The 15,139-nt window shown below is 37.9% G+C and overlaps 1 protein-coding gene across 5 annotated transcripts in view; it reads left to right on the top strand.

Annotated features, from left to right (window-relative positions):
- Positions 1–382: 382 nt before the first annotated feature.
- The window catches only part of TM2D1 (TM2 domain containing 1), a 94,028-nt gene continuing 79,271 nt past the window's right edge, over positions 383–15,139 (top strand). For 4 of the 5 annotated variants that reach the window (XR_008419404.1, XM_053894609.1, XM_053894615.1 and 1 more), the window contains exons 1-2: positions 383–586; positions 2,567–2,640. Coding sequence is in view for 4 of the 5 variants with exons in the window: in XM_053894609.1 (XP_053750584.1) it covers positions 420–586; positions 2,567–2,640 (241 nt within the window). In the remaining variant the exon portion in view is untranslated. The remainder of the gene's footprint in view (positions 587–2,566; positions 2,641–15,139) is intronic. The other variant, XM_019449083.2, reaches the window with a different exon arrangement.

A 15,139-nucleotide genomic window follows, 5' to 3' on the forward strand; every position in this document is an offset into this window, starting at 1 on the left:
CAAACATCAATTTGACTCCAATTCAATAACTAACGTCGACATGCTTTTTTAGCGTCTTGGAGCCTGGCTCCTTATCTGTAAACCCAAATCCTACCAGAACCAACCGAGATAATGTCTGTAAAGCGCTTAGCAAATCGCTGGGCGCCGCGGGCACATCTGTAGACGGAAAAGTCAAAGCAGGGTTAGCTCGGGAGGAAGCAGTGGATGCACGGCCTCGGATTCTCAAAGCGAACCTTCTTCTCCGGGATCTCAAAGACAAATCAAAGCTCTTCCAGATAAATGCCCTGCCCTGTACAGACAAGAACCTGCCTCCGGCTAAGACAAGGTCCCTTTAAGAGCCTCGCTCCTTCCGCCCTTCTCCCGCCCCCGCCTAAGCAAAGACGGAAGCGGAAGAGGTGGGGGACTTGCTGGTCCCCAGCATGGCGGCCGCCTGGCCCTCCAGGCCGGCTGCGCAGGAGACGGTGGCCGCCCAGTTCCTGGGTGTCCTGTGGTTCGTGTCAGTCACCACGGGACCTTGGGGAGCTGCTGCCATCGCCGCCGCTGGCGGGGAGGAGACGCTTAAGTGCGAGGACCTCAAATTGGGACAATATCCTCTGTGAGGACCCCCCCCACCCCCCGCAACCTTGCCTTGGGGGCTAGGTAGATTAGGGGTTGCGAGTGGGTTGCGGTCCTCCATACGGGCCAGGGTTGTGCTGAAGGGATCGGTGACTTGTGGCTTCTAATGATCGACGGGCTCCGGGAGGTGAAAAGAGATGTGGGTGTGGGAAGGACAGCGGTCATCCTGTGTGATTTTCTTGGGATTTTACTGATTTTTGGCCCTTCCTTTTCTGAACTACCTAGTTTTAGTTTTAGTTTATTTTTGTTTTGTTTTTACCGGCGAGCTTATTTGTTCAACCAACACCTAGATCCTGAAATGTGCCAAGTCTGTTTTAGGCACTAGTAATAAAACGATTGATAGGCTCTACCCCAGAAGTTTGCTGACTTGAGGAGGGAGGAGACAAGTAGTTAATAACGATTAAGCCAGTGTATGTTGCCCATTTATCATTAACTCTATGTGTATTGCCTTACATCATTCTAAAACTCCGTGAGATGCTGGACTGTTGGGGGCAAATTCCTGCTCTGTCTTGTAACCGTGGGCAGATGATCTGAACTCTGTTTTCTCTTGAGTGAAAATGTAGATAACAATGGTACCAATTTAAAAGTCTGTTGTAATAAGTGAGTGCAAGTGAGTCACATAGAACAACCCCTGGCACATAGTAGGGACTATCTGCGTTATTTATTTACAGATGAGAAAACAGGTTGCGGGGGTTAAGTGGCTCTCTTTGTAGTAGCTCTGATAAAGGGAGGAACAGTATGAAATGGGAGTTACAGTCAAAATAGCCATTTTTGTACAATATTAGATCGTTTTATACAAATTGTAGAACAGAAAAATTAATAACAGAGGCCAGAAATATAGGAAAGATTCTACTAGACAAAATTTTTAAATTACGGAAATTCTATAGTATTTTCATGTGAGTTGGGGAGAGGCAGCCATTATTAGATGTTTACATAATAGCTCTAATTTGTTGAATACCCTTATGCTTGGAGTTTGAGAATCACTGACCTAGTAATTGAGTCTTTTTTTGGCAAAGATGTCAGAATGGTTCTGCGCAAGAAAATAATTAGATGGTATGAAGAGTTGTACGACTTGAACCCTAGAGAGAAATGGCTGAGCATTTGGTGATGATAATGGGAAAATGTCTGTTATTCCTCATGAAGTTGGGTTTCCAGTAGTGTTTCAAAAACCTTAAACAGGTGTCAGTAGGTTCTCTGTTTCTAGAGACATCCTGTGAACACCTTATCCCATCTCAGTGTCAAAGTATTTTGGAAACAAAAGTCGCGCACAGGTGTTTTGGACATCTGTTAAAGGACAGTTATACTTACACCTGTTTTCAAAAGCTTGAAATCCTGTTGGGCGGACCATGTAGACACACCTAGAAGACCTATCTTCCCTACAGTCTGATGGAAAGTGCTCTAGGCTTGGAATCAGGAAACCCGATTTTACTCCTTATCACTTACATGACTTTGGATATGTCTCTCAAACTTTGAGCCTCAGTTTGTGCTTCTGAAAGGTGGGAATAATAGAATTTACCTCACAGGGTTATTTGTTACATGAAGTTACAGATGTGACAATAAATACAATGGGACCCCATAAATTAGTTCAGGCAAATATCTGGAAACTGGTTTTTTTTTTAACCTAAAGCACTCTTAGAATAATTTGGTAAAGATTTTCCTTTTTCTTTTATGCTTTGTGGTTGAACCTTGACTTATGTTGTTTAAGGATGGCATCCTTTGTTAGAGCTTTTAATATGTATTAAGTTAATATACTTTTCCTGTAATAAATTAATGTTCAATTTTTATTTAGTGACCCTAAAAGTATATTTGTGGTTGTGCTTGTTGCTGTGGACCAAGTAACAGCCTTTCTTTACATGTGAATGTGAACATGAGTATATAATACAAGATATTAAAGAGAAGATAATAATGGTTTGTGTTGGAATGTCATTCATATTTCCTTAACTATTCTCACATATATTTGTAAAGATCCAAAAATAAATGATGCTACACAAGAACCAGTTAACTGTACAAATTATACGGCTCATGGTAAGACTTCCAGAAACATGTTTTTAAAAATAATTTTTAAAACGTTATTTCATAAATCAATGTATGATCACTGAAAGTCATAAATATGTGCTTTTTCTTGAGTTAATCACATTATTCAGTTTCCAGAACAGCTTAAAATTGGAGAACTGGCTAGGGGTTTAATTCAAGAAGAATGTTATTCTTAGTTATATGAATTGGGAGTTTTATATTTTCATTCTTTTTTTTAAACCTTTAAAATCAGCTTTCTTTCTTATTTACCAAGCTATGTATGCAAAGATGCTTTTTAAGTTAGATTTTTCATTACTTGAAAAGAACTTGAAATGAGACTTTTAGCCCAGTAAGTTCCAATAAGAAGCTATATCACCCATATTATGTATTTGTGAAATATACTTAGGTACATGCTAATTATGAAAACAGTATAGTTAGGAGTTTAACAATGTATCAGTATTTTTTTCCTAGTATTTTCTTTTTTTAATTTTTTTAATATTTATTTTTGAGAGACAGAGACAGAGCACGAGTGGGGGAGGGGCAGAGAGAGGGAGACACAGAATCTGAAGCAGGCTCCAGGCTCTGGACTGTCAGCACAGAGCCTGATGCGGGACTTGAACTCACAAACTATAAGATCATGACCTGAGCTGAAGTCAGAGGTTTAACCAACTGAGCCACCCAGGCACCCCTTTAGTATTTTTTATAGAGATGTTTTGATAATAGATCACACCCTCAGCGTACTGATTTTGGGGAGCTTCTGTTACTCTAAAATATGTGGAATGCCAGATAAGAACTAATAAATTATTCTGTTTAGTCTTTTGTTCCAAAGAGGTATATGTTGGAAGGGAGGAAGATGTATGTTGGAACTATTTGACCTTTTTTGACATGGTACATAATGATGGCCGTTACATGGTATTATTTTGAGAAAAGAACATTTATTGAATATATACTGATTATTTTATGTATTAGGTAGGAAGTAAGCCAGTAATTGATGTTTTCTTTGTAAGTAAAATCTCTTAAACTCATGTAAAAATGAGATTAAAGGAATTATTTCCTTACAGCAGAAAACTTTCATGCTTTTCAGCATATTCAGGTAATTCACCCCTTGATTATGAATTTGTATATATTTTATTTTATTTTTTATTTTTTAATAAAGTTTATTTTTTTCATTTTTAATAAAGTTTATTTATTTATTTTGAGAGAGACAGACAGTGCCAGTGGGGTGGGGGCAGAGAGAGGGAGACAGAATTCCAAGCAGGCTCCACACTGTCAGTGCAGAGCCAGATGTCGGGCTCAAACTCACGAAGCATGAGATCATGACCTGAGCTGAAACCAAGAGTCAGAATCTTAACTGACTGAGCCACCCGGGCACCTCTGAATTTGTATATATTTTAAAAAGCAGATCTTCTTTTATCTTTTTATATCTTTATATTTTGGCACACTACTAGCCCTATATTACCAACAAAGATATTCGTAAATAAGTTGTGTTAAACTTTTATAAATGGCATTTAGCTACTACTTTGAAGTAGTGAAATTTTACCATATAAACAGTTATATGTATATATATAATTTGTAGGTTATTTATATATATGTATGATTTGTATAGCAGATATTGCTTAACATGTATACATTAATTTAGATGTGTTAAAGGGACTTTATAAGGAATCCTTTTTTTAGTTAATTTAGAAGTATACTAGGATTTGCCTGTTTTACAGTTCTGTCTTATATTATGCTTTTGGAACACAGACAATAGAGTAAATGTGTATAAAGAAGACTCAGCTTTCAAGATACTTAACCATTTATATGAAAGATGTTAGAAATCTGTGAATACTATTGTGACTCAGGTATCTAACTAAATTAAGAAGCAGGCAGGCTTTGCACTATCAGCATGGGGTGCGATCTCAGGAACTGTGAGATCATGACCTGAGCTGAAATCAGTCGGGTGCTTAACCACCTGAGCCACCCAGGTGCCCCTAGCCTGTATGATTCTTTGCAGGTATGAGGATTTTGAAGGAAATTATGCAACTAAAAGGAATAGTTTCTGCCCCAAAGAGCTTTGACCTCCATTTAGGTGTATCTTGCATAAAATAAGTTTGAATCCACTTGTGCAAATATTGATAAGTAAGTTTATAAACGTGCAAAAATGATCAGACTACTAGAAAGTAAAAAGACTTGGAGGTATTATGGTACTGTCGTGGCTGATGTAAGTGGAGAGTTACGGGAAAGTAAAAGGAAGACTTTCTGTATAAGGGAATGATACGATTATTCATATGGAGAGAATAAACCAAGTGCCTTACTGAATGTGAGAACAAAAGTAGATTAATAAATGATTTTAAATCATTATAATTTTAAAAAGAAAGTAAAGTTTTTTAGACAAATACGAGTCACGGGGCTTCTGCATATGGAGGTACAATTTGTTATCTCTCTATCTGAGAGCTAGATAACTCTCAGGTTATCTAGCTGAGAGCTGGGATAGATGGTACCATACCAGCCCAACACTCCTGAGGCTGGCTGTCTACAGGAAGTTTCTTTTTTTTTTTTTTTTTAACATTTATTTATTTTTGAGAGACAGAGACAGAGCATGAGCAGAGGAGGGGCAGAGAGAGAGAGAGGGAGACACAGAATCCGAAACAGCAAGCTTTCAGCACAGGGCGTGATGTGGGGCTCGAAGTCACAAACTGCGAGTTCATGACCTGAGCCAAAGTTGGAAGCTTAACCCACTGAGCCACCCAGGTGCCCCTACAGGAAGTTTCTTTTAATTGCCGTTTTAAAACGCACAAAAGCTAGTAAAGTAGTCCTGGTGAAATACTTCTAAGTCCTGATCAGAGAGGACATCAAAATGACCCTGGAAACATGTTTTTGGGTCCTACCATGGAACTGATGAGCAGGAGAACAATATTGGAGTTGTGGAACATGTGAGTGACGTGATTTCTCTCCTCCTCCAGCCAAGACTCTTTTTCCTCTTTTTTCACTGTGTATGTGAAGGACTATTACAGAATCCTCAAACTCAGTTTAATTTTCTTCACCAGTACTTTTTGAGTAGGTATGAATAAGAACAATGTTTTACAAAGAGGGGAGTTTCAAGATAGAGGGATTGAGACCAAAGGCAAAATAATTCAACTGTGACAGTAAACTAATGTGATCTTAAAATGGTTCCCAGTTAGAGACACAGGCTTCCATTTATGGAATGAATTAAGTCACAGGGATGACAAATACAACAAAGGGAAATCATGGTATTATAATAGCATTGTATGGAACAGATGGTGGCGACACTTACGAGCATAGCATAATGTACAGACTTGTCTAATAGCTATGTTATACACCTGAAACTCCTATAACATTGTGTGTCAGCTATATACTTAAGTTTAAAAAAAAAAAAAAAAAAGGAACTGAGGCCAACCAATCACAAAAAGTCAGTTAGACCTTTCCAAATAAGATAAATTCTTAAGGTATAGCCAATCAAATAATTTCCTTGCTTTGCTTCCACTAATTCTCTGTAGAAATCTTTTAACTACCTCCTACGGGTGGGGCAAAGCACTGTAACCACTTCTGGGTTGGTACCGCCCAATTTGAATTGATTTTTGTTCAAATAAACTCTTACAATAAAAAAACAACAACAACACAAAAAAACGGGGGTGGGGTGGGGGTTGCTGCCTGGGTAGCTCAGTCCATTAAGTGTCCAACTTCAGCTCAGGTCATGATCTCGCAGTTCGTGAGTTCCAGCCTGGCATCGGGCTCTGTGCTGACAGCTCGGAGCCTGTACCCTGCTTTGGATTCTGTGTCTTCCACTTTCTCTCTGCCCCTCCTCCATTCACACTTTTCTCTCTCTCCCTCTCTCTCTCTCTCAAAAATAAATAAACGTTTAAAAATTTTAAAAATGTTCTCAGACAATGCCAACTAACAAGCATATTTATTTATTGAGAAATTATTTGTAATAAATAATAACTGATTAAAATAAATGGATCAAAACAATTAACCTTAATGAAAATTATAGGATATTTATTATTTGAGAAATTATTTACTGTATTTATTGAGAAATTTTTACATGGCAGGCTTCCACCAGGTGATATCGATGATGTATGAAAGAAGACAAAATTTCTGCCTTCAAAGAGTGTTCTGTCTAGATTATACAGACCTACATAAGCAACTGTTTTCAATTTTTTAAAATTTTTTTATTTAAAAACATTTTAAATGTTTGAGAGAGAGAGAGAGAGAGCACAAGCAGGAGGAGGGCAGAGGGAGGGAGACAGAGGGTCTGAAGCAGGCTCCACACTGACAGCAGAGAGCCTGATGTGGGGTCCTAACTCACAGAAGTAGGAGATCATAACCTGTGCCGAAGTTGGATATTTAACCAACTGAACCACCAGGCACCATGAATTTTTTTTATTTTAGAGCGAGAGTGTGCTTGCATGAGCCAGGGAGAGGGGCAGAGTGGGAGGGGGAGAGAGAGAGAGGGAGAATCTTCAGCAGGCTCCACGCTCAGCTTGGAGGCCAACATAGGGCTTGATCCCACAACCCTGGGATTATGACCTGAACCGAAATCAAGAGTCAGACACTCAGCTGACAGAGCCACTCAGGTGCCCCAGGTGTTTTCAGTTTTCTGATCAGTGAACTACATCTGACTCCATCTCTAGGAAATTTTGCTCTGATCCTTTGGCAGGTCTTCTTTATGTTCTTAAGTTTTTATTGAAACGTATTTATAGGAAAGTACACATAAGGGTACCTCAAATGATTCTCAAACTGACCACATTTGTATTTCCAAATCAACAAACATTATCCACATACCAAAAGCCCCCTCGTGCTCTCTTATAGTTCCTATTCTGCCCTAATGGATAACTATTAACCCTAACTTCACCATAAATTAGTTATGCAAAGAGTATGTTATTGTTCGACTTCTTATTTGGAGATAATTTCAAGCTTACAGCAAACTTGCAAGAAGAGTAGTACAAAGAACACCCATACGTCCTTTGCCCATACTCACCAGTTGTTAACACATTATTCTTCTTGCTTTCTCATTTTGTGTTCATGTGTGCTCAGTCTCTGTCTCTCTGCATTTGTATGTATTTTGCCCCTATGTTTGCGCGTTTTTCCTAAGAATAGAGATATTCCAGTTGTAAATTTCAGTAAATTTAATATTAATACATATACTTTATCATCTGTATTCTAATTTTATCAAATGACCCTAAGTAATGCCTTTATAGCATTTTCTTTTTCAGTACAGGATCCTTAGATCAGGTTTTGATCCTTAAATCTGACAGATCAAGATTATAGTCCAGAGGCATGATGTTAACCAGAGTAGGATCCCAAACCACCTACTCCCTAGGTCAGTCCTTTTGACTGTTATGAAACTTCATTGTTTATTTCTGATAATTTTTTTCCATTTAAAAAGCAGTGCTACTTTTAACAATTGATAAATACTGTGTACCTACTGGTTTATATTGATGCCATCTAAATCGTAGACATTGGCAAGAATGAAACTTGTTACAGAAAAGCTATGAATCAAGTAGCTTTCAGGTTTGTAGCATGTTGCTTAATTTTGTCTACCAGTTAACATTTATTGTTAACTGGTTACCTTAGTCTCATCATCTTGATTTATTTTTGCTTGTTTCTGAAATCAATGTAAGCCAGGAATTATGGTGTAATGGAAAGAGTATTTAAAACTAAATTTTTTTTTAATCTTTATTTTTGAGAGAGAAGAGACAGAGTGTGAGCAGGGGAGGAACAGAGAGAGGGAGACACAGAATCCAAAGGAGGCTCCAGGCTCTGAGCTGTCAGCACAGAGCCCAACGTGGGGCTCAAACTCACGAACCGCGAGTTCATGACCTGAGCCAAAGTTGGATGCTTAACTGACTGAGCCACCCAGGTGCCCCTGGAAAGAGTATTGATTAAGAAGTAATGATGCAGGGGCGCCTGGGTGGCTCAATTGGTTGGGCGTCTGACTTTGGCTCAGGTCATGATCTCATGGTTCGTGGGTTTGAGCCTGCATCGGGCTCTGTGCTGACAGCTCAGAGCCTGGAGCCTCCTTTGGATTCTGTGTCTCCCTCTCTCTCTGTCCCTCCCTGCCCCTCCCTCTGTCTGTCTGTCTCTCAAAAATAAATAAACATTAAAAATAAGAATAATAAATAAAAAGAAGTAATGATCCAGCCACTCTGGAAAACAGTGTGGAGGTTCCCCCCCAAATTAAAAATAGATCTACTGTATGACCCATTAATAGCACTGCTAGGAATTTACCCAAGGGATACAAGAGTGCTGATGCATAGGGGCACTTGTACCCCAATGTTTATAGCAGCACTTTCAACAATAGCCATCATGGAAAGGGCCTAAAAGTCTATCAAGTGACGAATGGATAAAGAAGATGTGGTTTATATATACAATGGAATACTACTTGGCAATGAGAAAGAATGGAATCTGGCCATTTGTAGCAACTTGGATGGAACTGGAGAGTGTTATGCTAAATGAAATAAGTCAGGCAGAAAAAGCAGATACCATATGTTTTCACTCATATGTGGATCATGAGAAACTTAACAAAAGACCAGGGGGGGGAGGGGAGGGGGGGAAAATGTTACAGAGAGAGAAGGAGGCAAACCATAAGAGACTCTTAAATACTGAGAACAAACTGAGGGTTGACGGGGGGTGGGGGAAAGGGGAAAGTGGGTGATGGGCATTGAGGAGGGCACCTGTTGGGATGAGCACTGGATGCTGTATGGAAACCAATTTGACAATAAGTTTTATATATATATACATATATATATACATATATATATATATATGTATATATATATGTATAAAATAAAAATTAAAAAAATTTTTCTTTAGTTTTTGAGAGACATAGGGAGACAGAGCACAAGTTGGGGAGGGGCAGAGAGAGGAGGAGACACAGAATCTGAAGCAGGCTCCAGGCTCTGAGCTGTCAGCACAGAACCTGATGCAGGGCTCAAACTCACAAACCGTGAGATCATGACCTGAGCCAAAGTCGGACACTTAACCAACTGAGCCACCCAGGCGCCCCTAAAATAAAAATAATTTTTTAAAATATTTCTTAAAAAAAAAAAGTCATGGGATGTAATGCATAACACAGTGACTATAGTTAATAGCACTGTACTGTATATTTGATAGTTGTTAAGACAGTAGGTATTTTTAAAATTATTTTTATTATAATTCCAGTATAGCTAATATACAGTGTTGTATCAGTTTCAGGTATACAAAAATTGCTGGTGAATCAGCAATTCTACACATTACTCAGTGCTCATCATAAGTATACTCTTAATCCCCTTCACCTATTTCCCCCATCACCCCACTCACTTCCCCTCTCATAAACCCAGTTTGTTCTAAGAGAGTAGATCTTAAAAGTTCTCAACACAAGAAAAAATTCTGTAACTATGTACAGTGATGGATGTTAACTAACTTATTGTAGTGATAATTTTACAATATATACAAATATCAAATCTTTATGTTATACAACTGGAACTAATATAATGTTGTATGCCAATAATACCTTAATGAAAATAGATAATAAATTTTAAAACTGGGGGAAAAAAAAAGTAATGAGTGTTAGCCTAGGACTTAAAGAGTCTTACCTACTTACAAGACTTTTGTCAACTCATTTAACTTTTTTTTTTTGATGGTACAGCCACTTTATTTGTTTATTTTTGAGAGAGAGAGGAGTGTGAGTGGGGGAGAGGGGCAGAGGGAGAGAGAAAGAATCTTAAGCAGGCTCCATGCTCAGGATGGAGCCTGACACAGGGCTGGATCCCATGACCCTGGGATCATGACCTGAGCCAAAATGAAGAGTTGGAGACTCAACTGACTAAGCCACTCAGGTGCCTCAACTATTTAAATTTTTAGAATCTCAGTTTTCATGTTTGTGAAAGGAAAAAAAGTTATGCCTACTTATAGGATTTTTTAAAATAAGGGTCAGTAAGGCACCTAGCTGGCTCAGTCAGTAGAGCATGCAACTCTGGATCTTGGAGTCATGAGTTTGAGCCCCATGTTGGGTGTAGAGATTACTTAAAAAAAATAAGGGTCTAAAGAAATTATCATAAAGTATGTGAAAACAAACTCTAGGGTGGTAGGCTTCTTTTGATTTATTAATTTCATTACACAAAAAATTCCATTAGTGATATAGCCACTTACAGTGTTATATTCCTTTCTCGTGTCAGATTCATTCTCTTAGTTTTCTCAATATTGAAGTTCTCTAATTTACTAGAGTGGGGAACCTGATACTTGTTGAACAATTCCTCTAACCAAGTACCATGCTTTACACACCATATGCTTGAGCATTATAAGAGTATTATCCACATTTCACAAGATTTAGTGAGGTTTTGTAACTTGCTCAAAGGAGCAACCTAGTTAAGTGACAGAATTTGTAGTTAAACCCAGATTTCTCTGTCAATTCAAAGACTTCTGATTAAGTCAGTATTGATGTTTCTCTTATTTATTATTTTCTCATGTACTCTCTATATATTTGGAGCAACAGCTTATCCTTTCTCACTAAAGTACATAATTTTCATCCCTTGAAATAATTCACATACTTCTCTCAAATTTCTAGAAGCACTGTAGCAGTGTGATTTCCTCTTTCCACTGTTGTTAGCTTTCCTAAGGTTCTGAACCTGGAGCATTGGGCATTTTTTCTTATATGTCTCATGTCAAATACAAATCCTTTCTTATAGTAGAAATGATAAAATATCATTGAAAACTAAAATTGTCAGAATACGGGAGTTCAAAAAATAGTATCTAACTGAAAATGGAAAAGTATGATTTCTTACTATTTAATATTTTTATGAGGCATTTTTACAACTCACCTATAAATGTTTGATCTTTTAAAATGTACAGGAAACTGTCATTGCTAAAAACAGTGCATTAGGGAAGGTGTATTGGACAATAATCCCGACTGGAATCATAATTACAGTGTTTTGCATTGCAACTATCTCTTTAAGACCTGACTTTAGATAGTCTGCAGGAAAATCTCACAAGGCTGTATGTAAGACAAGAAAGTGACAGCTTCAAACTGAGCAAGTAAAGGCAAGGTAATACATTTAGAGGAAAATTATCCAAAATTTATCAGTAGAATTCTGTTTATGGCACAGCCAATCCAGAACTTACTACTTTGAGGATTTAAAAAAATTTAAAGGCACATTTTGAGGAAAAACTTGTGTTTATCGATTCCTTGCAGATCACTTCTTTGTGAAGGTAGAACAGTCCTCTTCAAAGCAAAAAAGTAACTTTTAAACCAGACATCTCTTTGATTTATATGTCTGATGCCGAAACTCTTGTACATGTACTCCTGGAGGTAGACAGAGCGATCCAAGAGGTAAACAGGTTATAATTGTTGAATTAGTTTCCTAGGGCTGTTATAACAGAGTGTTACAGACTAGATGGCCTAAAACAACAGACATTTACTGTCTCGGTTCTGGAGGCTAGAAATCTGAAATCAAGGTGTCAGCAGGGCGGCTTCTCAAACTCTGGGTGGCAAGTTTCCTTCCCTCTTGTGACCTGCTGTGGTGGCTGGCAGTCGTTGGCTTTCCCTGACTTGTAACTGCATAGGTCTGGTCTCTGCTTCTGTCTTCATGTAGCATTCTCCCTGTATGTCTTCATATCATCTTCTCCCTGTGTGTATGCATGCATGTAATTTCCCCTATTTATAAGGACAGCAGTCTTCTTAGATTAGGACCCACCCTAATGACCTTATTTTAATTTGGTTAAATCTGCAGAGACCCTATTTCCAAATAAGGTCACACTCTGAGGTACTAAGGGTTAGTACTTACACATATCTTTTTGCGGGGGACATAATTCAGCCCATAACAGGTATCTTTAAAGGAATTGAATTCCAGAACCTCAAATATTATATGTTTACTTTTCCTAAAATTGATGTAAAATCTCTGAATTTTAAAGAGGAGCTCTTTCATATCTATTCTTTGTTGGATGGATGGCTATTCAATTGCTGTGGTATTTACAAGTGACTCTTAAATACAGAGAACAAACTGAGGGTGGCTGGGGGAGGGGAAAATTGGTGATGGGCATTGAGGAGGGCACTTGTTGGGATGAGTCACTGGGTGTTGTAAGTAAGCCAATTTGACAACAAACTATATTTTAAAAAAAGGAAAAAAAATGCTGTGGTATTTAGATTCCATTGTAAAAGTGCTATAACATTTAAATTTTAATGGCAATGTTTATAATCTGCCGGAAATTATATTCTTTCCAACCATTTAAGTCCATGATGAAAAACTTTAGGTATCAACTTAAAAATGTGTAAGGGAATATACCTAGTTGTAGAAAGCTACTTAAGGGAGTGTGTGAGCAAAGTTTTTTGAAGACCCATTGGTCTAAAGCAGGGTTTCTCAACCTTGGGATTATTGATGTTTCAGATTAGGTAATTCTTTGTTGTGAGGAGCATGTTTTATGCATTGTAGGATGTTTAGGAGCATCCTTGGCCTCTACGCCCTAGGTGCCAGTAGCAGCTCCCCAGAGGTGACAACCAAAAGTGTCTTCAGACATTGGCAAATGTCCCCTGGGGAGCAAAATTGCTCTTGGTCATTGAAATAGAGTATAATGATCTCCTTTCAGTCAGTAATGTAGAATATATATTAGCATTTCAGACATTTGCTCATCTCAATTTTTTTAAAGCCTATTTATTTTTGAGAGAGACAGAGCAGGAGCAGGAGAGAGGCAGAGAGAGAGGGAGACACAGAATCTGAAGCAGGCTCCAGGCTCTAAGCTGGCAGCACAGAGCCCGACACAGGGCTTGAACCCATGAATCGTGAGATCATGACCTGAGCCAAAGTCAAGGGTTGACACTTAACCGACTGAGCCATCCAGGTGCCTCTGCTAATCTCAATTTTGAGATATAGCTCTACATATGACCTAATATGACAGATTTTCAAGAGATACCACCTAAGGGTATTGATAATAATTTATTCACTAAAGTCAATACATTTTATCCCAGTATCAAGGCATATATCCAAACAGCTATGTATAAATTGTCTGTTAACTTTTGCCCCATCTCTGTAAATTAGAAGTCCTTGCTTATATCTGAAGTCAAGAAATGGCTGTGTGGAAAGCCTCTATGTTTTGTAAAAGAAGTTCTTTTTTAAAAAAAAAATTTATTTATTTATCTTGAGAGAGAGAGAGAGAGCAAACAGAGGAGGGGCAGAGAGAGAGGGAAACAGAGGATCCGAGGCAGGCTCTGCACTGTCAGCCCAAAGCGGGCTCAAACTCATGAACCATGAGATCATGATCTGAGCTGAAATTGAGAGTCAGATGCTCAACCAACTGAGCCATCCAGGCACCCCTGTTTTGTAAAAGTTCTTATTGAGGACTTTCTCTGTGTTTCTCTTGGATCATGAACCAAACAAACCAAGTTCCCACGGTTGCTCAGAGGTGAATTGGAATGCTTTCTTTCAATTATATCACAAGAGCTCTATAAAGCTTTTTGTCTTAACTGCCAAGAAGCTCTGACCCAAATTTGTGGCCCAATTACAATGTCTTCTCTTTCTTGTTTCCTAGTAAAGTTGACCCTTGAATGGTGCAAGGGTTAGGGGAGCTGACCCCTGTGCAATAAAAAATCTGTGACTTTTGATTCCTCCAAAACTTAACTACTAATAGCCTACTGTTGACTGGAAGATTTATCAATAACAGTAGATTAACACATACTTTGTATATTATATTATTCTATACTGTATTCTTACATAAAGTAAGCTAGAGAAAAGACTGTTATTAAAAATATTATAAGGAGGGGTGCCTGGGTGGCTCAGTCAGTTAAGTATCCAACTTTGGCTGAGGTCATGATCTTGCAGTTCATGAGTTCAAGCCCCATATCAGCTCCATGGTGACAGCTTGGAGCCTGGAGCCTGCTTCAGATTCTATGTCTCCCTTTCTATCTGCCCCTCCTCTGCTTGTGTTCTTTCTCTCTCTTAAAAATAAATAAACATTAAACTACATTTTAATAAAAAAAGAGTATCATAAGGAAAGTATATTTTACAGTACTGTATTTATTGAAAAAAAAATCCACATATAAGTATACCTGTGCAGTTCAAATCAGTGTTTTTCAAGAGTCAGCTGTATATTATTTCTTCACTCTCAACTCTTCCCTTCATTTTATTACTTTTTTTGCTTGTTTAAATGGTTCTCAGTTATACTGAATCTGTGGCTTTTAGTGTAAGACCTTGTTTTGGAAATTTGAATACATTAAATAAATTAAGTTTATGGGTGACATAGTTTGAACTTTCAATAGCCCAACAAAAGTGTGCAAAGTCATTATACATTTTTTTCTAACGTCATTTTCTCAGTGTACTACTCTGGCCTAAAAAAGGACAATGATTTGTTGGAAATCATAAGATAATTATAATGTAGACAGAAAATGAATACCATTTTCCTCTCATGATAAAACTCTAGGGTCTCTTTTAGACTATTATACAAGATTCGATTTTCATTTTCTGAAAAAACAAAAACAAAAACAAAAAGTGTAATTATTGATCCTAAACATAGAGATAAGCAATTACTGAAACTAGCCTAA

The sequence above is a fragment of the Panthera pardus genome, unplaced genomic scaffold, assembly GCF_024362965.1.
Source record: "Panthera pardus isolate Hobbes unplaced genomic scaffold, ASM2436296v1 HiC_scaffold_11, whole genome shotgun sequence".
Classification (NCBI taxonomy): Eukaryota; Metazoa; Chordata; class Mammalia; order Carnivora; family Felidae; genus Panthera; species Panthera pardus.